At 47.4% G+C, this 27,903-nt stretch overlaps 1 protein-coding gene across 1 annotated transcript in view; it reads right to left on the bottom strand.

Annotated features, from left to right (window-relative positions):
• Positions 1-2,250: 2,250 nt before the first annotated feature.
• ppp1r35 (protein phosphatase 1, regulatory subunit 35) overlaps positions 2,251-27,903 on the bottom strand; it is a 59,230-nt gene continuing 33,577 nt past the window's right edge. Inside the window, exons 2-5 of the mRNA XM_037689375.1 lie at positions 27,710-27,815; positions 26,352-26,467; positions 3,153-3,243; positions 2,251-2,552 (exon numbers count right to left, since the gene is read on the bottom strand). Coding sequence (XP_037545303.1) covers positions 2,251-2,552; positions 3,153-3,243; positions 26,352-26,467; positions 27,710-27,815 — 615 coding nt within the window. The remainder of the gene's footprint in view (positions 2,553-3,152; positions 3,244-26,351; positions 26,468-27,709; positions 27,816-27,903) is intronic.

Raw genomic sequence — 27,903 nt, forward strand, 5'->3', positions numbered from 1 at the left:
TTGTCTTTCAGATACACCTGGACCTATACCTGGACCTACCATTCTGTGTTTGTCTGTCTCTCCTTCCTGTCCTCTCAACCAGCAGGTCAAAGCAAATGGCCGCTAGTCCTGAGCCTGGTTCTGCTGGAGGTTTCTTCCTTTTAAAAGGGAGTTTTTCCTTTCCACTGTTGCCACTGTGCTTGCTCAGGATGGGAGACAGCAACGAAGCCAAGATTCAACTTGTCTGCAGGATTCCTTAGAGAACTTTACTAATTGGCTTTTATGTATGTGAATGTTTCTGTAAAGTGTCCTGAGACAACTTTGTTGTGATTTGGCGCTATATAAATAAACTGAATTGAATTGATTATCAGGTCATTATTCAGTACAGATTTGTTGTTAATAATAATAATAATAATAAATGTCCAATGAAAAGTCTGTAGTTACGTGCTCAAAAATATCAAGATATTAAAAAAAAGTCATTGGGGCCCATTCACCAGTCTTGGTGTTTTTAAAAAACAAAAAGAAAAAGATAAGGAAACGAGTCAAAAAGTGTTGAAACCCTTAATGCAGGGGAATTAAGTTGGACAACTGACAGAGGCTCTATGTAAAAGCTTGGTCTTTGTTTTTTCTGTGGTTGGTTTTTTTTTTTTCTATCCTTAACGTGTTTTCGTCTTTCAGGTACACCTGCATCTTCATCTGGACCTAACATTCTGTGTTTGTTTGTCTCTCCTTCCTGTCCTCTCAAACCAGCCGATCAAAGCAGATGGCCACTCGTCCTGAGCCTGGTTCTGATGGAGGTTTCTTTACTTTAAAACAAAGGTTTTCCTTTCCACTGTTTCTATTGTGCTTGCTCAGGATGGGAGACTGTGACAAAAATGAAGATTCAACGTGTCTGCTGCTTCCTTAGATAGAGAACTTTACTAATAGGCTTTTCTATGTATGTGAATGTTCCTGTTCAGTGCCCTGAGACAACTTTGTTGTGATTTGGAGCTATATAAATAAACTGAATTGAATTCCTGGGTCTATGTCCTGCTTTTGCAGTGTACACAGTTCATGTATCCTTACTGACTATGGTGGCTTTTTAGTATATGATGTAATACAATATAATTCTTAGCAATAAATATTGTATGCACATACAAAATACTTGCCGTTATCTCTGGATGTGACTGCCCTCCATTTAAGACGCTATAAGTTCTGAGCGTTTTGTGACAAATACTTCCTGGAAGTTCAGGATTGACGTGAGTTTTGTTTTCATGAGATGCTGGGAGCTCTGTAATCTTCTGAAGTGTTGTGTGGGGCGGATGCTCACATTGGTGTTTAACTTACCAACTTATTCCATGAGATGGTCATGTTGTCAGCATGTACGCCTGGTTATACGTATGTATGGAGAAGTTTAGTTCCTCTGTCTAGAGGAGGGAACACTCCTTATCGCACTGGACTGCAGACACCTCTGTAAAATGAAACTTCTGCACCAGTCTACCTGAGCTGTGGTCCAGTCCTTGTGATCAAACTGCTCCAGTAGTCTCAGGTTTGAAGGATTCCTTCTCCAGATGTTCAACAGGATTTAGATCAGGGCTCAGAGGACTACTTCAGAACACTCCAATCTTTGGTTCTGAGCCATTGTTGGGTGTTTTAGCCGTTTGTTGTGGGTCATTCTGTTGGAGGACACATGACATGCAACTGACACTGAGCAGCACATTTTGCTCCAGAATAACTTGATAGTCTTAGTTGTATGAGTGTGATAAAGCACTGATTAATCTTTGTGCAGATCTAGTAGAGTGCTGCATGAATGAGGCACAGATTGTGTTGTAAAGAGCTTTGAGTGTATTGACCAGACAGAAAGGTGCTAAAAGTACAGTCCATTTACCATTTACTTTAGTTTTATTGTACCCTGCACAGGTTTAGTTCAGATGCAACAAAGCAGCTCCAGAACAGAACTTTAAGTAAACAATGATGACCTAAAGTTGAATTAAAATCCATTCTGTGGGCTGAGATATTTTACTGACAGACAAATGACTTCATCAGTGTCTTCAATAAGTGTTGGGAGTCAGTCAAATTCAAGAAGTTTCCTTCAGCTAGCTGCCCTCAGCCAACAGAATAACTACCATAGTTTGCACTTTTTATTTAAGCTGTAAAAAAGTTTTATTGGTCTGTATTTTCAACTAACTTTATTTACAACAAACTTCTTATTAGACACATAAATCCATATTTGTAGAAGACTAAAATTAAAATAAAAAAGCCCAGGCACGACAATAATCTGTCCAATGTGTGTCAGGGCGTGGCCTCCCAGCACCTCCGTCGCTTGAACAGGTCAAAGGTGAAGTAGGCAGGGCGTGGCATAGGCAAAGGTTTCTGGGTGCCTGGTTCCTCCTCTTGTGGAAGGGGCTTCTGTCTGATAAGGTCAGAGGTCGTGAAGAAGAGCAGGGAGGGGCCCTCTACTGGCTCAGGGTCATGGCAGCGAGGCGGGGCCAGCAGCAGCCTGTCCTGCAGCACCTGGCTGATCAGCTGATCGTCCGGCACACTGACGCTGACCAGCGAGTTGAAGAGCAGCTGGGAGCGAGAGACGTTCACCACTGCAGGAAACAAACATCACTTCAACTTCACATCAAAACCAGTTTGGGCTGAGGAATTTCCCTAAAACTAACAACAAACTTCAGGCCTGCCCGCCTTCATACGGTTGACTAAAGTTAAAGTTGTTCCGGTCAAACGTGTGAATGCGTATGTGTTAGGAATGACTCTCAGCTACCACTGCATCACAGTTTAGCTCAAAACTTGTAGCTAAATTTTGTTTTGTAAGGTTTCTTAGCTGTGACGCTCAATTTGAGGTCAAAGGTTAACCAGTTGTAGATGTACATCCAACAGATGTTTCCTGAAATATTCATTAGAACCAGCTGAGCAGCAGCAGCTGCTACAGCCAGCTCATTAGGGTTAATAACTATAGTTTAAGTTAATTTCAAAGCTCGTCATTAAACATATAATTTAAAGCCTAAAACACTTTTCAAAACGACCAGATTCAACTATCTGAAAAGTTTCCATATTTAAAGTTTTATTTGTTCATCACTGCTCTACTGCAACTGCTTCTGTCGTCTTCTGCTGATCAGATGCACCTCGTGATTGATAATCAGGTTCAGCGGGCAGGAAGAGACAAATGAGTTAACTGAGAAGCAGCTTACCTTCTGCAGCTCGGGCATTGATCAAGTTTTTGGTCCTCTCTGACTTTTGAAGTGTCTCCTGAAGAGCTTTCTGGGAGTTGAACTCTGCCCCCTGAAGAAAAGGTGAACAGGTAAACACAGACCCAAGAGGTGCTGCACGTTACACAACTGTTCTACAAGTGACAGCAGAGGCTAATGACACTCATCATCCCAGGGATTAGACAGATCCAAGCAGCAGAAGAGCTCAATTGAACAAAGTTGACCAGTAAAATGCCACCATTATAAATGGAAGGTTCGTGTTCTTAGAGGATGGCATGATTTAAGGAAAACAGAAAATATAGTGATATTTATGATTTAAAATGTAGTACATACTCCCTACCAATTATTCTAATATTGTTTTTTTTCATCTCCCTGGGCTGCCACCTTACCATGGTGGAGGGGTTTGAGTGTCCCAATGATCCTAGGAACTATGCTGTCAGGGGCTTCACGCCCCTAGTAGGGTCACCCAAGGCAGACAGGTCCTAGGTGAGGGACCAGACAAAGATTAGCCCAAACACCCCAATGATGAGCAAAATAAATGGACTCGATGTTCCCTCGCCTGGACGTGGGTCACCTGGGCCCCACTCTGGAGCCAGGCCAGGAGGTGGGGCACGCAGGTGGGCGCCTGGTGGCCGGGCTTTTGCCCATGGAGCTCGGCCGGGCACAGCCCGAAGAGGAGACGTGGGTCCCCCTTCCCATGGGCTCACCACCTGTGGGAGGGGCCAAAGGGGTCGGTGCAATGTGGGATGGGTGGTGGCTGAGGTCGGGGACCCTGGCGGTCTGATCCTCGGCTACAGAAGCTGGCTATTGGGACGTGGAATGTCACCTCACTGTTGGGGAAGGAGCCTGAACTGGTGTGTGAGGTTAAGAGGTTCCGGTTAGAAATAGTCAGACTCACCTTTACGCATGGCTCTGGAACCAGTTTCCTTGAGAGGGGTTGGACACTCTTCCACTCTGGAGTTGCCCCTGGTGAGAGGCGCCGAGAAGGAGTGGGCATACTTATTGCCCCCCCATCTTGGTGCCTGTGTGTTGGGGTTCACCCCGGTGAATGAGAGGGTGGCCTCCCTCTGCCTACATGTGGGGGAACGGGTTCTGACTGTCGTTTGTGCTTATACACCAAATGGCAGCTCAGATTATCCACCCTTTCTGGAGTCCTTGGAGGGGGTACTGGAAAGTGCACCTCCTGGGGACTCCCTTGTTCTGCTGGGGGACTTCAATGCTCACATTGGCAATGACAGTGAGACCTGGAGGGGTGTGGTTGGGAGGAACGGCCCCCCTGATCTGAACCCGAGTGGTGTTCTGTTGTTGGACTTCTGTGCTCGCCATGGATTGTCCATAACAAACACCATGTTCAAGCATAAGGGTGTCCATAAGTGCTCTTGGCACCAGGACACCTTAGGCCGCAATTCAATGATCGACTTTGTCATCGTCTCATTTGATCTGTGGCCACATGTCTTGGACACTCGGGTGAAGAGAGGGGCGGAGCAGTCTACTGACCACTACCTGGTGGTGAGTTGACTCCGATGGTAGGGGAGGATGCCGGTCAGACCTGGCAGGCCCAAACATATTGTAAGGGTTTGCTGGGCACATCTGGCAGAGTCTCCTGTGAGACGGAGCTTTAACTCCCACCTACAGGAGAACTTTGAACATGTTCCTGGGGAGGTAGGGGACAATGAGTCCGAGTGGGCCATGTTCCGTGCCTCTATTGTCGAGGCAGCTTACCGGAGCTGTGGCCGCAAGGTTGTCGGTGCCTGTCGCGGTGGCAACCCTTGAACCCAGTGGTGGACACTGGCAGTAAGGAATGCTGTCAGGCTGAAGAAGGAGTCCTATTGGGCCTTTTTGGCCTGTGGGACCCCGGAAGCAGCTGTTGGGTACCGGCAGTCCAAACGACATGCGACTCGGGTGGTCGCTGAGGCAAATACTCGGGCATGGGGGGAGTTCGGAGAGGCCATGGAGAATGACTTCCGCACGGCTTCGAGGCGATTCTGGTCCACCATCCGGTGTCTCAGGGGGGAAAGCGGTACACCACCAACACTGTTTATATTGGGGGTGGTGTGCTGCTGACCTCAACTCCGGATGTCGTGGGTCGGTGGGCAGAATACTTTGAAGACCTCCTCAATCCCACCGGCACGTCTTTCACCGAGGAAGCAGCACCTGGGGACGCTGGGTTGGGCCCTCTAATCTCTGGTGCTGAGGTCACCGAGGTGGTTACAAAACTCCTCGGTGGCAGGGCCCCGGGGGTGGATGAGATTCGCCCAGAGTTCCTTAAGGCTCTGGATGTTGTAGGGTTGTGTTGGCTTACGTGACTCTGCAATATTGCGTGGACATCGAGGGAAGTTTCCCTGGATTGGCAGACCGGGGTGGTTGTCCCCCTATTCAAAAAGGGGGACATTAGAGAGTGTTCCAACTACAGGGGGATCACGCTCTTAAGCCTCTCTGGTAAGGTCTATTCGGGGGTTCTGGAAAGGAGGGTCCGTCGGATAGTCGAACCTCGGATTCAGGAGGAGCAGTGCGGTTTTCATCCTGGTCATGGAACACTGGACCAGCTCTACACTCTCAACAGGATCCTGGAGGGTGCATGGGAGTTTGCCCAACCGGTCTACATGTGCTTTGTGGACTTGGAGAAGGCGTTCGACCGCGTCGCTCGGGGAACCCTGTGGGGGGTACTCTGGGAGTATGGGGTACCAGGCCCTTTGATACGGGCTGTTAGGTCCCTGTATGACTGGTGTCAGAGCCTGGTCCGCATTACTGGCAGTAAGTCGGGCCTGTTCCCGGTGAGATTTGGACTCCGCCAAGGTTACCCTTTGTCACTGATTCTGTTCATAACTTTTTTAGACAAAATTTCTAGGCGCAGCCAAGGTGTTGAGGGGATCCGTTTTGGTGGCCTTAGGATTGCTTCTGTTTTTTGCAGATGATATCGTCCTGTTGGCTTCATCAGATCGTGATCTGCAGCTTTCGCTGGAGCGGTTCGTAGCCGAGTGCGACACAGCCGGGATGAAGATCAGTTCCTCCAAATCCGAGGCCATGGTCTTGAGCCGGAAAAGGACCCTCTCTGGGTCAGGGAGGAGATCCTGCCCCAAGTGGAGGAGTTCAAGTATCTTGGGGTCTTGTTCACGAATGAGGGAAAAATGGAGCGTGAGATCGATAGGCGGATAGGTGCAGTGTCTGCAGTGAAGCGGGCACTGTACAGGTCTGTCGTGGTGAAGAGAGAGCTGAGTCAAAAGGCGAAGCTCTCAATTTACCGATCGATCTATGTTCATACCCTCATCTATGGTCATGAGCTTTGGGTTGTGACCGAAAGAACGAGATCTCGGATACAATCGGCCAAAATGAATTTTCTCCGCAGGGTGTCTGAGCTCTCCCTTAGAGATGGGCTGAGAAGCTCGATCATCCGGGAGGGACTCAGAATAGAGCCGCTGCTTCTCCACGTCGAGAGGAGCCAGTTGAGGTGGCTCAGGCATCTGGTTAGGATGTCTCCTGGACCCCTCCCTGGTGAGGTGTTCTGGATACATCCCACTGGGAGGAGGCCAAGAGGAAGACCCTAGACACGTTGGAGGGACTATGTTTCTCAGCTGGCCTGGGAACGCCTCGGGATTTCCCCGAAGGAGCTGGCCCAAGTGGCTGGGCCTCCCTACTTAAGATGCTACCCCGCGACCCAACCCCGGATAAGCGGAAGAAAATGGATGGATGGATGTTTTGTGTTTTTATTCCATGTGCTGTAATTATTTCTTGTTACTTTTATTTGATGCTGTGATCTTTTTGTTAAGCACTTTGGTAACAGTTTCTATTTTAAATGTGCTCTATAAATAAATCTGACTTGACTACCACCTTGTGCATGTGCAGATTTGTCTTTTTTTTATTTGTGTATTTTGCTTCTTTGACTATTTCATATGTATTTTTTATGTACAATTAGAAAATGTTACTGGATGCCTCGAATTTCCCACATGGGACTGACTGATAGATTAAATAGGTACGTAAGTAACTAAAGTAAGTAAGTAAAATAAATAACTAAAGTAAGTAAATAAAGTAAGTAAAATAAGTAAGTCAAGTAAAGTAAGTAAGTCAAGTAAAGTAAATAAAGTAAGTACCAAAATTGCCAGAGTATAAGCCGCTATTTTTTTCCACATGCTTTGGACTCCACTTGTACACAGGAGCAGCTAATTTATGTATTTTTCATTTTATTTTAACATTTTATTTTGACAGGCTGCCAAGCTTCCTGCTGCTGTAAAACAATTCAATTCAATTCAGTTTATTTATATAGCGCCAAGCACGGTGGTGCAACTAGGCCTGTTGCAATAAACAATAAATCAATTATCCATTCATCCATCCATTTTCTTCCGCTTAACCGGGGTCGGGTCACGGGGGTAGCAGCCTAAGTAGGGAGGCCCAGACTTCCCTCTCCCCAGCCACTTGGGCCAGCTCTTCAAGGGGAATCCTGAAATTCCCAGACCAGCCGAGAAACATAGTCCCTCCAGCGTGTCCTGGGTCATCCTCTAGGCCTCCTTCCGGTGGGACGTGTCCGGAACACCTCACCAGGGAGGCGTCCAGAAGGCATCCTAAACAGATGCCCAAGCCACCTCAACTGGCTCCTCTCGACGTGGAGAAGCAGCGGCTCTACTCTGAGTCCCTCCCGGATGATCGAGCTTCTCACCCTGTCTCTAAGGGAGAGCCCAGACACCCTGCGGAGAAAACTCATTTTGGCCGCTTGGATCCAAGATCTCACTCTTTCGGTCACAACCCAAAGCTCGTGACCATAGATGAGGGTAGGAACGTAGATCAATCGGTAAATTGAGAGCTTCACCTTTTGACTCAGCTCTCTCTTCACCACGACAGACCTGTACAGCGCCTGCTTCACAGCTGACGCTGCACCTATCCGCCTATCGATCTCACGCTCCATTTTTCCCTCATTCGTGAACAAGACCCCAAGATACTTGAACTCCTCCACTTGGGGCAGGACCTCCTCCCTGACCTGGAGAGGGCACTCTACCCTTTTCCGGCTCAAGACCATGGCCTCGGATTTGGAGGAACTGATCCTCATCCCGGCCGCGTCGCATTCGGCTGCGAACCGCTCCAGCGAAAGCTGTAGATCACGATCTGATGAAGCCAATAAGACCACATCATCTGCAAAAAGCAGAGACGCAATCCTAAGGCCACCAAAACAGATCCCCTCAACACCTTGGCTGCACCTAGAAGTTCTGTCCATGAAAAATTATGAACAGAATCAGTGACAAAGGGCAACCTTGGCGGAGTCCAACTCTCAACGGGAACAAGCCCGACTTATTGCCGGCGATGCGGACCAGGCTCTGACACCGGTCATACAGGGACCTAACAGCCCGTATCAAAGGGCCTGGTACCCCATACTCCCAGAGTACCCCCCACAGGGTTCCCTGAGGGACGCGGTCCAACACCTTCTCCAAGTCCACAAAGTACATGTAGACCGGTCGGGCAAACTCCCACGCACCCTCCAGGACCCTGCTGAGAGTGTAGAGCTGGTCCAGTGTTCCATGACCAGGATGAAAACCGCACTGCTCCTCCTGAATCAGAGGTTGGACTATCCGACGGACCCTCCTCTCCAGAACCCCCGAGTAGACCTTACCAGGGAGGCTCAAGAGTGTGATTCCCCTGTAGTTGGAACTAGGGGTTGAATGAGTATATAATTTTTAAACTCGACATTAACATAATAAAACCCGAGTAGAACTCGAGTATTTGATGACGTCATAGATCTCAAGATACAAAAATAAATAAATAAATAAAACTGCAAAAAAAAAGGTAATTATTTACAAAAAAAGACCAACAAAACATTGGGAGCGTATATTATGCTCCTACCATTTATTATACTGCAAATAAGTCACAGGAAAAACTAAACTATTAGTTATTATTATTAAACTGCAAACGTGAAGGAACGTGCAGCACGTCAAAAACGAAACTTAAACCGAAACTTGTTCTGGTTCGGTGGATTGAACCCGGTGTTACACCATACTCTGTGACCTGCAACAGTGCAACACCGCCCCCTATGGCCATACGGTGGTCACATAATATGACGTCACTACGGATACCCAACGTAACATTTTTAACCTCGATAGATGTCCTAGCAATCGATGTGTAGATTACTCGAGTACTCTGTTAATGCCCTAGTTGGAACACACTCTACGGTCCCCGTTTTTGAATAGGGGAACCATTCAGGTATATGATAAACAGAAATTACATCTTTGAATTAATAACATGCAATGTTCTACCAGAAGGTGTCGCTGTCCATCTGTCCATCTCCTAGAAAGGAATGTCCTTAAACAAAGGGTTATTTAATGTGTTATCTTCATGGGAACGAGTTCTGGGAGGAATACTCCTTTTTGATAAAGGTGTAATGAGAGACACCGAGAGATGGATTTAGCTCAGGGGTGCTCTCTTACATTTTATAATATCTGGACTAATTCAAGTACATAATATTATACTTAATTTAAACGGATTCTTTCATTTTTCTGGACTAAGTAATATCGTGCCTAGAAGATTAAATGTGGACAAAGACGTGTTTAAATTTCTGACCCACCAACAACAGTGCGGTCTTTTATTTATCAAAACGATTTAAACACATCACACATTTTACATATTGATTGGCATAATTGATTACAATAACACAGCTTAATTAATGAGCTTTACAATGGGAAATCATACGGCCATGATTCCTCACTTGCAGCTTGAAACAACAGACATATCCTTAGATCTTAAATTAATGTCTGCAGGCTTTTAGCTTATCTTTACTGGTGTAAGGATGTTACTTTTCTGTGGCCCGGTGTGTCTGTTTCCCTCGTGCTCCCTCATTAGTTTCCATTGTTGCCACCTGTGTCTCGTCCCAGCTGTTTGTCATCATGTCTCGTCTTCTCCCGGTATTTAAGTCATCCTATTCTGTCTTGTCCTTTGTCGGGTCGTCCTTCGTTGGGTACGCTTCCTTGGGTCTCCTGAGTCTCTCCTTGTCTTCCTGGTTCCTCGAGTTCCCCGTGTCTCCTGAGTTCCCCGTGCCTCCCTCCTTGTTTATGTAAGTTTTGCTGCCCCGTCAGCTTGTTTATTTTGTACTTTTCATTTATCATTAAAAGCCTATTTTTGTATATCTGCCGAGTTGAGTCCCTGTTCTGCACTCTGGGTTCGCTCCGACCACAAATCCTAACAACTGGCAGGGAAATATAGAGATGGAGTAAACTTTAAGAAGGAAAAGTGGATACTTAGGGTTAACTAAGATAATAAAGAAAAGATGGGGAGTTATCTTGTTTGAAACCAGATAGCACGTTTCCCGGTGATTTCAGCTAGATGGTACCCGAGCGTCGACTCTTTACCTTGGTGGGGTTTCAGAGAGGCCTTCTCCTGACGTCCAGCAAGGCTGAGTCTTTTTATCTCCAGGGATTTATATCCGCTTCTCATCAACTTGGGACCACGAGGCTGCCTGACCCAGCTTCCAAAATAAACTCCCCCGAAAGATAGGATTAAGTTAAGTGGAATTTCAGCAAACGTGCTGAACTCCTGAGATGTTGAATAGGTCTTTGGCGTGATGACCTGAACCAACACTCCAGACATGTGTCATCTTTCAGAAAATGACCACCGTGGACTTCACCCTTGCAAAGTCACACTCGTCTTCCTTCTCAGCAGAACTCTCTGTAACCTCTCAAAGCAAAGCGTTTTACACTCCTGCTCCAAGGTTACTGAGAATTGTTTTGGGGTTAGTGAAAGAAAATAGCAGAGGATGGACGCCAGTGTTTTCTGATTACTGAATATTTCGTCTGCACAGAGAATCAACACTCCAGACACAGAAGACATTGTCCCGTCCTTGAACTTCTGAGAGACATTCACTTACACATTTCTTATAAGACGTCTAAATGAGATTTAAAAATCATTACTCACTTAAAAATGTTGTAGCATAATCACAGAGAAAAAGAGACAGCAATGAAATTGCTGATTTTCCTCTTATTCATTCATGAATCATAACACATTGATTAGAATGTCTGATTAAATGACTTATGATTAAATGATTTGAGTCAATTGAAAGTTCTCTTAAAGAGATGATTTTGTGTCCAGGATCCAGAACGATGAACCAGCAGTCCACTGTTCATCCTGGGGGTTTCACAAGCAAACTGTGGAGGACTTCAAGAGGAGGTTGGATCACTACAAGGGTGAAGTTATCAACGTAGCGAGTTCGGATGTTCCGAAAACTTCGAGGTCAGTTGAACCAAAAGCTCTCATTAAAGCGATCTGTCCGTTTCATGGGAAATGATTTCATACTGGCAGTGAAGTTAACACAGTTACAGTTTAAAAAAAAAAATTACATTTACATTAGTATCAACTTAGAAGTTTGTGAGCTGAGTTGAACACCTGTAAAACAATGTCTGTTTGTTCCCAAGGGAATAGATGAATCTTATTTTAACAGTTTCAAACATAAAACACAGGAATGATGTTTGTTTGAGATGAGGTGGACTGTTTTTTTTTTTTTTTTTAGATGAGGTGTTCCCCTACAAAAGTAATTAAATAAGTTAAGTAAGTACAGTAGTTAAATAAGTTAAGTATGTAAAGTAAGTAAAGTAAGTAATTAAGTAAAGTAAGTAAGTAAATAAAGTAAGTAAGTTAAGAAATTAATAATAATAATAATGCATTTTATTTGTTAGCGCCTTTCAAGACACCCAAGGACACCACAACATTAAAAACACAAAATAAAACAATGCAAAATGGCTTTAAAAACACCAAACCAAGAACAAAATATAAAAAAATTAAAGTGAAGAGGCTAATTTGAACAGATGAGTCCTATTTCGTATAGGCTTCGCCCTTTAAGGCCCTCGCTAGAGGGTTTTATCTCGTCATGCAAAGCATCGCACTGAAAAGTTTAGTCCACGCCCACCTGTTGTGTGGGCCCCAACCGGTCAGTATAAATTACGTTAAGAGCGGGTAATCGGCACCCATTTTTCTTCAACTAGCAATTAGCACTGACCTTCAAGCAACGAGATGTCCAGCACCAACACCATTCGCCTGTGTCCGTCCGGCAAGACCGGCTACTTGCTGAGCTTCGACCGGCACGACACCTGCGAAGGATGCCTGGGTCCCCGCCATGCCGCCCTTGCCTCCTCCTGCCACCTTTGTGACCTCCTCCCCCCAGAGGAGAGGCAGAGGCGAGCAGCCTTGTTCAAGGCTAACGTCGAGGAATGCCTTTCCGTGGCAGGGGACTGTTCGCTGGACGATCCCATCGACTTTTTTGATGCCTGCTCTCGGAGCGAATCAGATGGTTCCTCCGGGACAGGCGGCGTCAGCAGCAGCCCCGCTGCTCACTCTCTCCCGGAGAGCATAGTGTCGGAACGAGGGGGGCCAAGCAGATGCTCCACCCCCCCGGGCCTTTACGCCTCAGCAGCCACAACGCTGCTGTCGGTATCCTCCTTTCGGAGCTGCCCGGCATAATCTGGGAGGCAGCTGACACGAAGGGACTTTCCGTCCCTCTCTTTTCCTTGCCCAGATTGGATGATCTAGCGGGAAGGTTTGGATCCACCCCGGCTTGTCGTCCTGATCCCATCTGGCTTTGTTTCCCAGCAGTGACGTCCTACTGGAACGAGGCTGCAGCCGGACCTGGTAAATTGAAAGCGCCCGTCTCCACATTCGCTCCCATCACCAGAGTGGAGGGGTTTACCAAGCGGAACTTTCCCTCGGTACCCCCCGGAGCCAAGCCTGGCGGAAGCTTTTGGAGCGAAGTTGTCCAGGTTGGACCAACGTCCTGTTCATCTGGGGAAGCATGACCAGACGGTGACATCGCTCTCCAATCGAGCTCACCAGTGTGCGTTCCAGATGGCCGCAGCAAACAATAACGTGGCGCTGTTGGCGTACAGCGTTTCAAAGAGGCTGGAGGACACAGACCTGCCTGAGGAGACGAAGAGCTCCCTCTGCAAGGCGTCTGACGTCATCCTCAACCTGTGCGCCTCCTCTGCTGTCTGCCTGTCTCGCATCGCAGCCTGGATGACGATGATCCAGAGGTCCGCCTGGCTCCGTCACTCCCCCTCCCTGCCGGAGAAACTGCAGAAGGACCTGATGGACGGCCCCATCACAACAGAAGCACTGTTGGGGACCAATTTCAAGGCCATGCTGGAAAAGTCGAAAAAGTCGGAGGAGGTGTCAGAGACTGTGCGCCATCTAATCAAGCCGCACGCCTCATCCCGCCCCCCGGCCCGCTGGAAGGATTGTCGTGGCCAAAAGCAGCAACAGATACGTTCCACAACTGCAGCAGTGTCCTCCCGCTCCGCTCCACCTCCAGCCCCTCCCTTCAGAGAACAGCCCTTCTCATCCCAGCAACCAACGGTGCGGCGTTTCCCCAGAGACAACCAACAGGCATCGCCCTGGGACAACAAACCGTAGGGCTCACGGGGGAGAAGATTCAAGAAATGACTCCTTGTGGGGGGGGGGGGGGGGGGGGGTGCAAAATGATGACATGAGTTTTGAAATAAAACACAAACATCATTCAAAGATTAAAGTGTCTGATTTCAGCCTGTCTGTCAGTTCAAATGATCTCACAGCGGTTTCTCCTCACACATCCGCCACACAAAACGAGCCGGTGTCCTCAAAACATGTGTTTAAAAATCACTGCAGCTCAAAGGAACACACAAAATGCTCATGTGACACAGCAGCCAAAAGTGAATGTTTTCAGCAGACCGAGTCCAGTGGAAAACCTTGCTCTCAGCCTGGGCTGCGCGTTGCTTTCTCTCACCGCAGCGGTGTCAAATGTGCGCTCTCGCGGCACCGGCAGCTATCACCCAAACGGCGCAGTGTTGATGAGGGCGTGCACACCTCTCAGTGCACGCCGGCTCACATCAGCATGAATGTAAGCCCGCAGCCTGAGCGCGGCACAGAAGCGCGGCACAGACGCTCGCTCAGAGCCCTTTCGAGAAAGCCTCCCCTTGGGTCACTCGGAGCACACCTCCGCGACACATGACGGCGGTGGAGGCTGTAACCTGGCTGACGTCCGTAAGAAACATGACGCATCACAAAAATGCGTGCCCACTCCCCGAACGTTACGTGGAGTGGCAGCGGACGTGCTCTCTAGAAAGATGGATGAGCCGTCTTATCAGCAGGGGTTATACGCTGCAGTTCGCAGCTCAACACCCCCGTTCGGAGGAATTTTAGAGACGGTTCTGTCATCCCCAGACCAGATCTCGTCCCTTCACGCAGAAGTCCAGGAACTTCTGGTAAAAGATGTAATTTCCATGGTTCCCGACGGAGAGAAAAACACAGGGTTTTACTCACGTTACTTCCTGGTCCCAAAACGGACCGGAGGGATGAGACCCATTTTGGATTTGTCGATTTTCAACAAGGCGATCATGGAGAGACAGTTTCACATGTTGACAACCCGACAGCTGTTAGACAACATTCATCGAAACGATTGGTTTATCTCCATCGATCTGAAAGACGCCTACTTTCACATCCGGATCATCCCAAAGCACAGAAAGTTCCTGCGCTTCTCCTTTCAAGGGATTCAGTATCAGTACAACAGGCTGTCGTTCGGTTATTCCCTCACACCTCGTACGTTCTCAAAGTGTGTGGAGACGGCTCTGCAACCGTTACTAAAAGCAGGGATGAGAATTATGTTTTACCTGGACGATCTGCTGCTGCTGCTGACCCGTTCCAGACAGAAGGCAGCAGCGCAGACCCAGGTGCTGACGTCACACCTGTTAAATCTGGGCTACACCATAAATTGGGAAAAAAGCTCGATTCTCCCGGCCCAGACGATCGTTTATCTGGGAGTGGAGCTAAACTCGATCACCATGAGGGTTCGTTTATCACAGACGAGAATCGAAACTCTAAAAGACCAGCTCCGCCTTGTAAGGCCTGGCAGAGTGGTGACAGCCATTTCCGTCATGAAGCTATTAGGAATTATGTCGTCAGCTCACACTGTGGTTCTGCTGGGCTTACTCCACATGCGACGCCTTCAGAGATGGTTCACTCCTCTGCGTGTGGATCCGGTGAGGCAGAAGAGGCGGATTGCTGTGCCCCCCTCCGTGAGAACAGACCTCCGACACTGGGGAAACCCCCTTGTTTTGTCGGAGGGAGTCCCTGTCAGCAGATCTATGTCACACGTCTCAGTGTTCACAGACGCGTCCCTGTCAGGTTGGGGGGGACATGCCTATCCCGAGCTGTAGGGGCGCTGTGGCCACCTCACACAACAGCTCATATAAATGTTCTGGAATGTCACAGTTCTGAATGTGATTCAACACTTTGCCTCTGTGCTGCGGAATCAACATGTTCTGATTCACACAGACAACAAGGTTACTGCAACATACATAAACCAGCAAGGGGGTGTGTGCTCAGCCCAAATGTTACACATTGCGAGACGGTTGCTGTGTTGGGCACACCAAAATCTGCTCTCCATCAGAGCTGTGTACATCCCCGGTGTTCTGAACAGAGGGGCGGATGTGATGTCCAGGGGCAGTCCGTGTCATGGGGACTGGAGCCTCCATCCCGACCTAATGGTTCAGACGTGGCAGAAATATGGAAAAGCAGCTGTGGACCTGTTTGCAACACAAGAGAATGCTCAGTGCCAACTATGGTTCTCACTGAGCCTGCGGGACGAACCACCGCTAGGGGTGGACACGATTGCTCACAGTCCATGGCCCAAAATGCTTGTTTACGCATTCCCACCACTCCCTCTGATATTACGGATTCTGAACCGAGTTCAGGAGGAGGGATTGACAGTCCTCCTGGTGGCTCCCGAGCACGTGAACGCTCCATGGTTCTCAATTCTACGACGCCTGCTATTGGGGCGCCCGTGGAAACTGCCGTGGAGGGAGGATGCTCTCCTCCAGGAGGGAGGAGCGATCAGGAGCTACCCAGAAATAGGCCAGCACCTTTGGGTCTGGCCGTTGAACTGACCCGTTTGGAGGGGATGGGTCTCTCCCAAGATGTAGTGCGCACGATCGAGGATTCACGTGCTGCCTCCACCACAGCGCTGTACACATCAAAGTGGACAGCTTTTCAGCGCTGGTGTACGGAGAAAGGTGTAGAGGTCACTTCATTTCCACTAGGTGGCGTGCTGTCCTTTCTGCAGCAGCTGATGGACAGAAATCTGGCGTTCAGCACGATTAAAACGTACGTTGCAGCCATCTCTTCCTGTCACAAAGGTTTCGGGGACAGAACAGCTTTTAATCATCCGCTGATGAAGCGTTTTTTAAAAGGTGTACAGAGACGCAGGCCTGTATCACGCCCACTTGCTCCACAGTGGGATTTAACGCTGGTTCTGCAAGCCCTGATCAAAGCTCCATTTATGCCACTGAATCAGGTTCCGATTAAATTTTTGCCCTTAAAACAGCCCTGCTGTTGGCTTTAACATCCGCTAAGAGGGTGAGCGATTTATCTGCCCTCTTTGTCGCTCCGTCATGCCTCAGAATTCAGGCTGACGGCAGCTCAGCTGATCTGAGGCCTAATCCAGCGTTTATGCCTAAAAACATCACAAGCTCTTTTAAATCAAGAGCAATATCATTGGAGGGATTTTTCCCTCCCCCCACAAATCAGAAGAAGAAGCATCTTTCTATCTTCTCTGCCCTGTGTGTGCATTGACGTGTTACATAGCACGCACGGCCGCACTGCGTCAGACTCAATATTTGTTTTGCATTATAGAGATGCATATGCAGGTCGCCCATTATCCACCCAGCGCCTGTCGCACTGGCTGTGTGAGGCCATTTCTGAAGCCTACAGAGCATCAGATTTAGAGCCTCCTCATAACCTCAGGGCGCACTCGACCAGGGGTATTGCATCTTTGACTGCTTTGCATAATGCTATGACAATGCAGGATATTTGCACTGCGGCCGCATGGTCAACACACTGTTCATTTATTCGCTTTTATTTACGTGATGTGTCAGCTCGTTCCATGACGCATTCTGTCCTTAGTGCCTTAACAGAATGAATATTGTTGTTCCATGGAATCTCGTTTAAACTCACATCTGAATGCATGCATTTACAGTGTGAGATGTTGTTATCAGTCACAGGTTGTGACTGTTCTTCTTGTTCTATTGTCACTAATCAGTTCATGACTATAGTTACCAATCAGTTCATTTGATTAATAATCAGTTCACTTATTATTAATCTTTTCATATTGAAGAGCAGTGGATCTGCCTGGTTCACAGCCTTATTACAGCCTCTTCTCTTTCCTGTTGAAAACTTTTCCGTGGCGTTCATGCACTCAGAACGTGTAACTACGCAGCGCACGTCTGTGCATGGTTCGCGTAATTACGCAACGCGCATTTACGAACACGGAGAGCTGAGTGACAAGACGTTTTTTTGGGTAAGCGGGCGCTTCTTATGGTGTTCGAATGGACCCAGTGAGGCGAGGACTACATCATGCTTTGCCTTTTAACCCACTAGAGAGGGCCTTAAAGGGCGAAGCCTATATGAAATAGAACATTGGTTACGTACTGTAACCCCAGATTCTATAAGTATAGGCGTAGCTCTTTAAGCGCCGAGCCTCAATGGCTCCTAAATGGCTGAAGAAAAAGCTATTTGGGAGCCGATTACCCACTCTTAACGTAATTTATACGGACCGGGTGGGGCCCACACAATAGGTGGGTGTGGACTAAACTTTTCAGTGCGATGCTTTGCATGATGGGATAAAACCCACTAGCAAGGGCCTTAAAGGGCTATGCCTATACTCATAGAATCTGGGGTTACAGTATGTAACCAACGTTTTGAATTGTGATTTGAAGGTCTGAAGAGAGTCAATATTATGGATGTCTGGGGGAACAGCATTCCAGAGTTGGGGAGCAGAGCGAGAAAAGGCTCTGTGTCCCATGGTGCTGAGACGGACAAGAGGCACATTGAGGTAGATGGAAGAGGAAGAACGAAGGGAAGGTGAATGGGTGATAATGTGCAGGAGATCGGATAGATAGGGAGGAGCGAGGTTATGGATGGCCTTGAATGTGTACAACAGGATTTTAAATTGAATTCGGAAAGTGACTAGAAGCCAGTGAAGTTGCTATAAAACTGGGTGATGTAGTGAAATGAAGGGGTTTTGGTAACGATGCAGGCAGCTGAATTTTGAACCATTTTAAGCTTATGGTCTAATTTTTTGCGGCAGACCAAATAGAAGAGTTGCAGTAATCAATTTGAGAAATGACCAAGCTATGGACCAGGTTGGAAGCAGAGTGCGGGGAGAGGGATGGACGGAGACAGTTGATGTTTCGAAGGTGAAAGTATGCAGACCGGGTAATAGTATTGATGTGAGAGTGAAAAGAGAAAGTGCTGTCAAGAATGACACCCAGACACTTAACGTGAGAGGAGGGAAAAACCATGGAGGTGTCAATGGTGAGAGAAAAACTGTTGACTTGAGATATGGTGACTTTAGTGCCAATGAGTAGAAACTCTGTTCTACTTCGTATAGGCTTCGCCCTTTAAGGCTGTCACTGATGGGTTTATCCCGATATGCGAAGCATTGCGCTGAAAAATTGAGTCCACGCCCACCTGCTGTGTGGGCACGACCCGGTCCGTATAAATTACGTTAAGAGCGGGTAATCGGCTCCCATTTTTTCTTCAGCGAGCTAATAGCACTGTCAGAAGAACGAAGAAGGAAAGTTGTGTAGATGACCAACCTTTGTTAAGAATGCTTGCCAGTCACGTCGACCTCCGGTCGTCCCGGTGAGCTCTCCTCCCCGAGGAGAAGCTGACGAGCAGTCTTGTTTCAAGGTAAGCGCTGAGGAGTATTTCTCAGTGACAGGTCGCTACACGCTGGACAACGCCATCTTGTAATTTTCCTCTTATCGCCGACCCTCAGAGCGAATCAGATGGTTCATCCGGGACAGGACACGTCAGCTGCAGCCCCCCCGCTGCTCATTCCCTCATGGAGAGCATAGTGTTGGTGGAGGGGGGTTGAGCGAATGCTCACCTCATCCCACCTTGTTTCGCATCAGCGATCACATTGCTCCCGGCTGACGGCACCCTCTGGGAATTCCCGGCATAATCCAGGAGCTGCTGGCATGAAGGGACCCTTTTTTACGTCCCGCGCCTTTCCTGCCAGTTCGGATGATCTGGCGGGAAGTTTTTTTTTTCTTTCTAGGCTCCATTTCGGCTCACCGTCCTGATCCATCTGGCCTCGGATTTTCCAACAGGACGTCCTACGGGCGAGGCCACAGCCGGCTTTCCTGGTAGATTGGGAGGCCGGTCTCCACAGTCCACGCCCATCTCTAGAGCAAGGGTTCACCGAGCGGAAATTCCCTCAGTGCCCCCTGGAGCCGAGCCTGACGGAGGCTTCATCGGAGCAAGATGTCCAGGTAAACCAGTGTCCCGTGCCTCCGGTTAGCGTAACCCCGACGGTGACAACGCTCTCCAACTGAGCTCACCAGCATGCGTTAAGGACGGCCGCAGCGAACAACACGTTACACTGTTGGCATACACGTTCAGAGGCGGGAAGAGACGGTGGGCCCTCTGACCTTCGGCTCGCTCCGCGGCTGTTTGGTAACGTCGCTATCGGCCCCTGCAGTACGCTCCATCCGCAGGGCAGCTGACGTCATCCCAAACCGGTGCGCCTCTTTTGCTGTCTGCCGTCCCGCATCGCAGCCGGAGAACAAGGTCCCAGAGGTTCTCCTGGCTCGTCATTCCACCTTCCTCTCAGGGGAGCTGCAGAAGCTTTTTGTTGGAGGGCCTTCATCAGCGAGAGATCATTTCAAGATGCTCCACGGCTGCACAACACCTCCCCAGCTGTGCTACGCCAGTCACTCCCATCAGACGTCCCCGGCATCCGGAAGTTCAACTTTTACCGGACTCCGCCAACAGGGGGCCTTCTAGGACTACAAACCACGGAGCTCAGGGGAAGATAACCAGGTGTTGTTTTGCTGGATGTGTGTAGATGATACGATGTGGAAATAAACATCATTTTATGATGAAGTGTCTTTTAGCCAGGCTGTCAGCATGGATGATCTGACAGCGGCCCCATCACACACACTCATCATGAATGAGCCTTTTAAGGTTGTTTCATTCACTGCCGGCGGTGCCAACACGCGCTCCTGCGGCACGAGCAGCCTTCACCTATAAGGTGCTGCGTTATGAAAGCGCGCACGCAGCTCTCAGCGCCCACCGTTCACGTCAACGTAAACGTGAGACCGCGGTACGAGCCCAGTAACGTCGCTCTCGGCAGGAGCGACACGCGTTTTCACCGCAGTGGTGTCAAACGCGCGCTCCCACAGCGTCAACAGTTTTCACAAGCCTCACAGCGGCTCCGCTCCTTCATCCTCGAAGAAGGTTTTCTGAATTAATACTGCAGCTCGTGGAATCACTCAAAAGCTCACGTGATTCGCAGCCAAGAATGAACGTGTTCTGCAGAACGAGCCCAGTGGTAACCTCGCCCCACCGATGCCGCGCGCTGCTTCCTGACCGCACCAGAGTCAAACGCGCGCTCCCGCGGCAATCCTCGCTTAAGACGTCGCATGAATGAGGGCGCGCACACACGACTCTTCAGTGCACGTCGGCTCATACGTGCATCCCGCTCCCTGAGCGTTTACATGGAGCAGCGGCACACAACGTGAGCACAGCACAGATGAGCCGCGTCCCGCAACATCAGCAAACGCACAAACGATTTGCATGCTCGGGGGCGCGCGTTTTTTCTTTCTCCTTCAGCGCGCACCAGGTCACATCAGCATGCATGTGAGTTCACAGCATAAATGCGTGCCCGCTCTACAACTTTATAAATGAGTGGCAATCAGCGCGCGCTCCAGACGGATAGGTGAACCGTTTTCATCAGGGGATTCACGCTGCAGTACAGCTCAAACCCTGATGCGGAGGAACTCTAGTGACGTTTTCTGTCATTTCTAGAACAGATCTTGTCCCCTCTCGCAGAAGCTCAGGAAATTCTGATTAAAATGTAATTTCTAGAGTCTCAGAAGGAGAGGAAAACACAGGGTTTCTCTCTCGTCACTCCCTAGTCCCAACGAACCGGAAAGATGAGATTTATTCTAGATTTGTCCATTTTGAACTGTGAGAAACAACATTCTATTAATGCGCCCGAGCCGCTCTGCTGCCCCCGCACAGAGCAGGGAGGAGAATTCTGCCTTATCTGGACATCTGCTGCTGCTGAGCAGTTTGTACAGACAAGTGGCAGCAGTGTAACTCACATGAACCGGTTGAGTGATATCAGCTGTTTTTCCGTCAGCAGACCTACGTCACAAGTCAGACTTCACAGAGGCACACACATTTAACGAGCTGTGGGGGCGCTGTGGTTCTCCACACAGCAGCTCATTTAAATGTTTTTGGAGTGTCGCACGGGGTTTTTGAATGTGATTCAACACTTTGCCTCTGTGTATCAGCTGCGTTATGAAAGCGCGCACGCAGCTCTCAGCGCCCACCGTTCACGTCAACGTAAACGTGAGACCGCGGTACGAGCCCAGTAACGTCGCTCTCGGCAGGAGCGACACGCGTTTTCCACATCAGGGTTTTTGATTCACACAGACAGCAAGTGACTGTTGCATACATAACTGGCAGGAGATGTATGCACTCAACCCATCTGCCACATTGTGAGACAGATGCTGTGTGGGGCACACCCAATCTGCTCTCCATTGGAGTAGGGTACATCTCCTGTGTTCTGAACAGGGGACGGATGTGATGTCCCAAGACGGTCCTTTGCGGCACGGGGACCGGGGACCTTCCATCCAGAGCTATGGCTCAGATGCGGCAGAAATCCTGCGAGAGGCTGTGGACCTGTTGCAACACGAGAGAACGCTTGATGTCAACTATAATTATCATGGAGCCACGGGACGATCAACCGCTAGGGGTGGACGTGTTTGCTCGCAGCCTGTGGTCGTAATGCTTCTTCACCTCCCTCACTCCCTTTGATATCACGGTTTTCCGAACCGAGTTCAGGAGGAGGGACTGACAGCTCCTCTGTCCCAAGTGTGTGAACGCATCATGGTCCCCAGTCCTATGACACTCGTTATTGGGACGCTCGTGGAACCTGCCGTGGAGGGAAGTCGCTCTCCTCCAGGCGGGAAGAGTGATCAGGAGTTAATCAGAATAGGCCAGCACCTGTGGTCTGGCCGTTGTGCGGATCCTTTTGAGAGGATGGATCTCTCTCAAGATGTAGTGCGTACGATTCAGGATTCACGTGCTGCAACCACCACAGCGCTGTTCACATCAAGTGGTCAGTTTTTTCAGCGCTGCTGTTCAGAGAAAGGTGTAAAGGCCATTTCATGTTCACTAGGTGGTGTGCCGTCCTTTCTGCAGTAGCTGATAGACAGAGATCTGGCGTTCAGCTCGAGTAAAACGTTCACTGCGGCCATCTCTTCCTGTCACGAAAATTTCGAGAAAGAACAGTTTTAATCATCCGCTGATGAAACGTTTTGTAAAAGGTATACAGAAAAGGCGTAGAGGCCACTTCATGTCCACTGGACGACATGCTGTCCTTTTCTGCAGCAGTCGATGGACAGAAATCTGGCATTCAGCACGATTATCGTATGCTGCAGTCATGTTTTTCTTCTTGTCTCAAACTTGTCGGAGACAGAACAACCTTTAATCATCCTCCGACGGAGCATTTTGACTCAGATTGAAATAGTAGCTGTGGGCCTATTTGCGACACGAGAAAACGCTCAGTGTCAATTATGGTTTTCTCTGAGCCCGCGAGACGAACCAATGCTGGGGGTGGATGCGTTTGCCCATGGCCCAAAATGCTTCTGTACGCGTTTTCCTCCACCTCCTCTGATTTTACGGTTCCTGAACCGAGTTCAGGAGGAGGGATTGACAGCTCTCCTGGTGGCCCCCGAACGCGTGAACGCACCTTGGTTCCCAGTCCTGCAACGCCTGCTGTCGGGGCGCCTGTGGAAACTGCCGTGGAGGGAGGATGCTCTCCTCCAGGCAGGAGGAGCAATCAGGTGTTACCCAGAAATAGGCCAGCACCTGTGGTCTGGCCGCTGAACGGATCCGCTTGGAGAAGATGGGTCTCCCACAGGATGTAGTGCACACAATTCAGGTTTCACGTGCTGCATTTACCACAGCACTGTACACATCAAAGCGGACAGCTTTTCAGCGCTGGTGTACAGAGAAGGGTGTAGAGGCCACTTCATGTCTACTAGGTGGCATGCTGTCCTTTCTACAACAGCTGATGGACAGAAATTTGGTGATCAGCACTATTAAAACGTACGCTGCAGCCATCTCTTCCTGCCACGAAGGGTTCGGAGACAGAACAGTTTTAATCATCCACTGATGAAGCGTTTTCTAAAAGGTGTACAGAGACGCAGGCCTGTTTCACACCCACTTGTTCCACAGTGAGATTTAACGCTGGTCCTGCAGGCTCTGATCAAAGCTCCATTTGAGCCTCTGGATCAGGTTCCACTTAAATTCTTGTCTCTTAAAACAGCCCTGCTGCTGGCTTTAACATCCGCTAAGAGAGTGAGTGATTTATCTGCCCTGTCTGTCGCTCCGTCATGTCTCAGAATTCAGGCTGACGGCGGCTCAGCTGATCTAAGACCAAACCCAGCTTTTATGCCTAAAAACATCACAAGTTCTTTTAAATCAAGAGCGATATCGTTGGAGGGGGTTTTCTCCCCCCCCCCCCCAAACAGATCAGAAGAAGTAGCGTCTTTCCATCTTCTCTGTCCAGTGCGGGCGTTGACGTGTTACATAGCTGCAATGCGTCAAACTCAACATTTGTTTGTGCATTATAGAGATGCATCTGCAAGTCGCCCATTATCCACCCAGCGCCTGTCACACTGGCTGTGTTAGGCCATTTCTGAAGCCTACAGAGCATCAGGTTTAGAGCCTCCTGTCAACCTCAAAGCATACTCGACCAGGAGTATCGCATCTTTGACTGCCTTGCATAATGGTATGACAATGCAAGACATTTGCACTGTGGCCGCGTGGTCAACACCCTGCTCATTCATTCGCTTTTATCTACGTGATGTGACGGCTCGTCCCATGACACATTCTGTTCTTAGTGTTTACAGAAAGAATATTGTTGTTTCATGGAACTCCGTTTTACTCACATCTGTCTGCATGCATTACAGTGTGAGATGTTGTTATCAGTCACAAGTTGTGATTGTTATTTTGGTTCTATTGTCACTAATCAGTTCACGACTATTGTTACCAATCAGTTCATTTGATTAATAATCAGCTCTCCTGTTATTATTAATCTGTTCATACTGTTCAGCCGTGAACCGGTTGGTTCATGGCTCTTTTCAGCTTTTTTCCCTCCCCGTTGAATTTTTCCGGGGCGTTCATACATTCAGAACGCATAGTTACACAACATGCGTCTGTGCATGGCACACATAATTACGCAATGCGTAATTACGCACATGGAGAGCTGAGTAACAAGACGTTTTTTGGGCAAGCTTCTGCTTCATACGGTGTTCGAATGGACCCAGTGAGGTGAGGACAACATCTGCTTCGCCCTTAACCCATCAGCGACAGCCTTAAAGGGCGAAGCCTATACGAAATAGAACATTGGTTACGTACTGTAACCCCAGATTCTATGAGTATAGGCGTAGCCCTTTAAGCGTCGGGCCTCACTGGCTCCTAAATGGCTGAAGAAAAAGCTATTTGGGAGCCAATTACCCGCTCTTAACGTAATTTATACGGACCAGGTGGGGCCCACACAGCAGGTGGGCGTGGACTCAATTTTTCAGTGTAATGCTTCGCATATCGGGATAAACCCATCAGCAACAGCCTTAAAGGGCTACGCCTATACTCATAGAATTTGGGGTTACAGTACGTAACCAACATTTTATAACTGTTTAATTTAAGGAAGTTAGACGCAAACCAGGATTTAATTTCAGCTAAGCAGGAAGTGCAGGAGGAAGAAGGAAGAGAAGAATTTGTGCAGTGGATAAGAAGTAAGCTGGGTGTCATCTGCAAAACAATGGAAGTGAAATTAAATAAGTAAGTAAAGTAGTTAAATAAGTTAAGTAAGTAAAGTAAGTAAGTAAAGTAAGCAAGTAAGTTAAGTAAGTAAGTAAGAAAGTAAGTAAGTAAGAAAAGTAAGTAAGTTAAGTAAGTAAGTTAAGTTAAGTAAGTAAAGTAAGTAAGCAAAGTAAGTTAAGTAACTTAGTAAAGTATGTAAATTAAGTAAGTAAGAAAAGTAAGTAAGTAAGTTAAGTAAAGTAAGTATGTAAGTAAAGTAATTAAATAAGTTAAGTAAGTAAGTAAAGTAGTTAAATAAGTTAAGTCAAGTCAAGTCAACTTTATTTATAGAGCACATTTAAAACAGAACCTGTTATAAAAGTGCTTAACAACAACAACAATCAATGAGTAAAATTAAAGGGAAAAAAAAATATATATATATATACAATACACTAATAATAATAACTGAAGAATTAATAAAAAGCATTTAAAACACAGGGTCACAGATTAAAAAAATACTAGCTCAGTTTACAGTGTGTGAAATGTCTGCGAGAACAGATGTGTTTTAAGCAGAGATTTGAAGTGAGGAAGGGAGATGGCCTGCCTCATGTTGGGGGGCAGGTTGTTCCAGAGTTTGGGGCCCATGACTGAAAAAGCCCGATCTCCTCTGAGCTTCAGTCTTGTTTTTGGAACAGCCAAAAGCAGCTGATAGGATGATCTCAGGGCCCGAGAGGGAACGTAAGGTTCCAGAAGCTCAGAGAGGTAAAGGGGTGCGAGGCCCTTTAAGCATTTGAAGGTCAACAGAAGAATTTTAAAGACTATCCTCATACGAACAGGGAGCCAGTGAAGGGAGGACAGAACTGGAGTAATATGTTCAGACCTACGAGTTCCGGTTAAAAGCCGAGCAGCAGCATTCTGCACGAGCTGAAGACGTGAGATGGAGGCCTGGCTGACCCCAGCATAGAGTGCATTGCAATAGTCCAATCAGGTTGTGACAAAGGCGTGGACTAGTTTCTCAAGGTCGGGTCTGGACAACACTGGCTTGAGCTTAGCTACCTGTCTGAGTTAAGTAAGTAAAGTAAGTAAGTAAGTAAACTAAGTAAGTAATAAAGTAAGTTAAGTAAGTAAAAAGTAAGTAAAATAAGTAAGTTAAGTAAGTAAATAGTAAGTAAGTAAATTATGTAAGTAAGTAAAGTTATTAAATAAGTTAAGTAAGTAAAGTATGTAAGTAAGAAAGTAAGTAAAGCAAGTAAATAAATGTATGTATGTGTGTATGTACCTATCTACTTTGATGTCATGAATTGATCAGGTGTCGCAGGATTACCATCCACAGAAACACATTTATATAGAGAAAATAAAAGCTCAAACCTGCAGTGAGTGAAACTCTGCCTTTAGAGTCAGAGTGGTGTTAAACTCCGCCCTCTTCAGACAGCCTGGATCTGGAAGGAGCTGGGCAGTGGGAGTCGCCACTGAATGACTGACAGCTCATCATGCAAAAGAGACAAAGAGCTGAGCTCAGCAGATTAAATGTGAAACAAAGATGTTTATTGCAGCAACTGATGAACAGAGCTTTAATTGTTAAAACATAAAATTCAAAACATAGATACTGGAAAACCAACATTATAACGATAATTGTGATTTCATCACCAGCTACTTTTCATGACAAAAATTTAAACCATGATATTTTTAATATGAAAAGGGAAAAAAGTAGGAGCCATTTTAAACAAACTTTGAAAACACTCTTTAAATATCTCAAAAACGTCAAATATGAGAAAAGTATCAGTTGAGTTCATTTAGTGTTAGTTAAGGTTGATTAGCTGGAATGTCCATCTTGAAATGGGCTTTTGAAAAGTTAAGCAGTTGTCGATGTACATTCAATAAAGATATTCTGAATTTCACTAAAATACGTCCAATACGTTATGAGATATTTTGCTAAAAGACAAACCGAGCTGACTCCAATTACGTCAAGAATCCTCACACACAATCTGATCAGGGATGTGTCTCAGCTGCTATCATATCCTATTTTTACTCATAATTTGTAAAACTGTCTGAATTAAAAACTTTTGGGGGCTTCCTAAAGTTGATAAGCTGTGTTGGCCATCTTGGAGTGAATTTACTCCAAAGTTAAATCAGAAGTAGAGGCACATCTGATTGTTACTTCCATTAAAATCAGACCACAGGTTCATGTGATATTTTGCTAACAGGCAGACAAACACACAAAGATAAAAACATTACTGCTCACCGTTCACTTGTTTTTAGTGGCAGTCAGTAAGTTTATGATCTATGGTCAAGACTGCCACAAAACTGTCAGTTAAATTAAAAAATGAAACTTGAACAGTCGTGCTGCTCGAATGCATGGACGGCTGTAACTGAGAGGTCAGAGCAGTCGTCCTCTAGTGGGAGAGTTGGGGGTTTAATTCCACCAGCAGTCACATGCTGAAGTGTCCCTGGACAAGACACTGAACCCTTCATTGCCTCTGATGTGTGTCTCATCAGTGCACAAATGTGATAAAGCTCTGATTATTTTTGTACAAATCTGTGTACAAGAATATTCTTGTACAGTGCTGTGTGGCGGTAAATGAGGACACAGATTGTGTTGTAAAGAGCTTGAGTGTATTGATAAGATAGAAAGGAGATATACAAGTACAGTTCATTTACCATAAATTCTGATGCTAGATCCCAACCCAAAATGCTTACTGATTCTAAAGCTTTAAGACTGTAGTTACCATGGCGACGGCCCGTGTTCTTCCTGGAACCTTTCCTCCGCTGCTGAGCAGGAAGGAGCTGAGGCTCCGATGTTACAGTAACAGTCACTGGTTCTTTGAAGCACACCTAAAACACACACACACGTTACTGAATCAGCATGCACACAGAATAACTTAGCACATATGCTGTTACACTCTCCTGTTTAAAGTTTATT

Source organism: Nematolebias whitei, chromosome 15 (assembly GCF_014905685.2).
Source record: "Nematolebias whitei isolate Nwh7 chromosome 15, NemWhi1, whole genome shotgun sequence".
Classification (NCBI taxonomy): domain Eukaryota; kingdom Metazoa; phylum Chordata; class Actinopteri; order Cyprinodontiformes; family Rivulidae; genus Nematolebias; species Nematolebias whitei.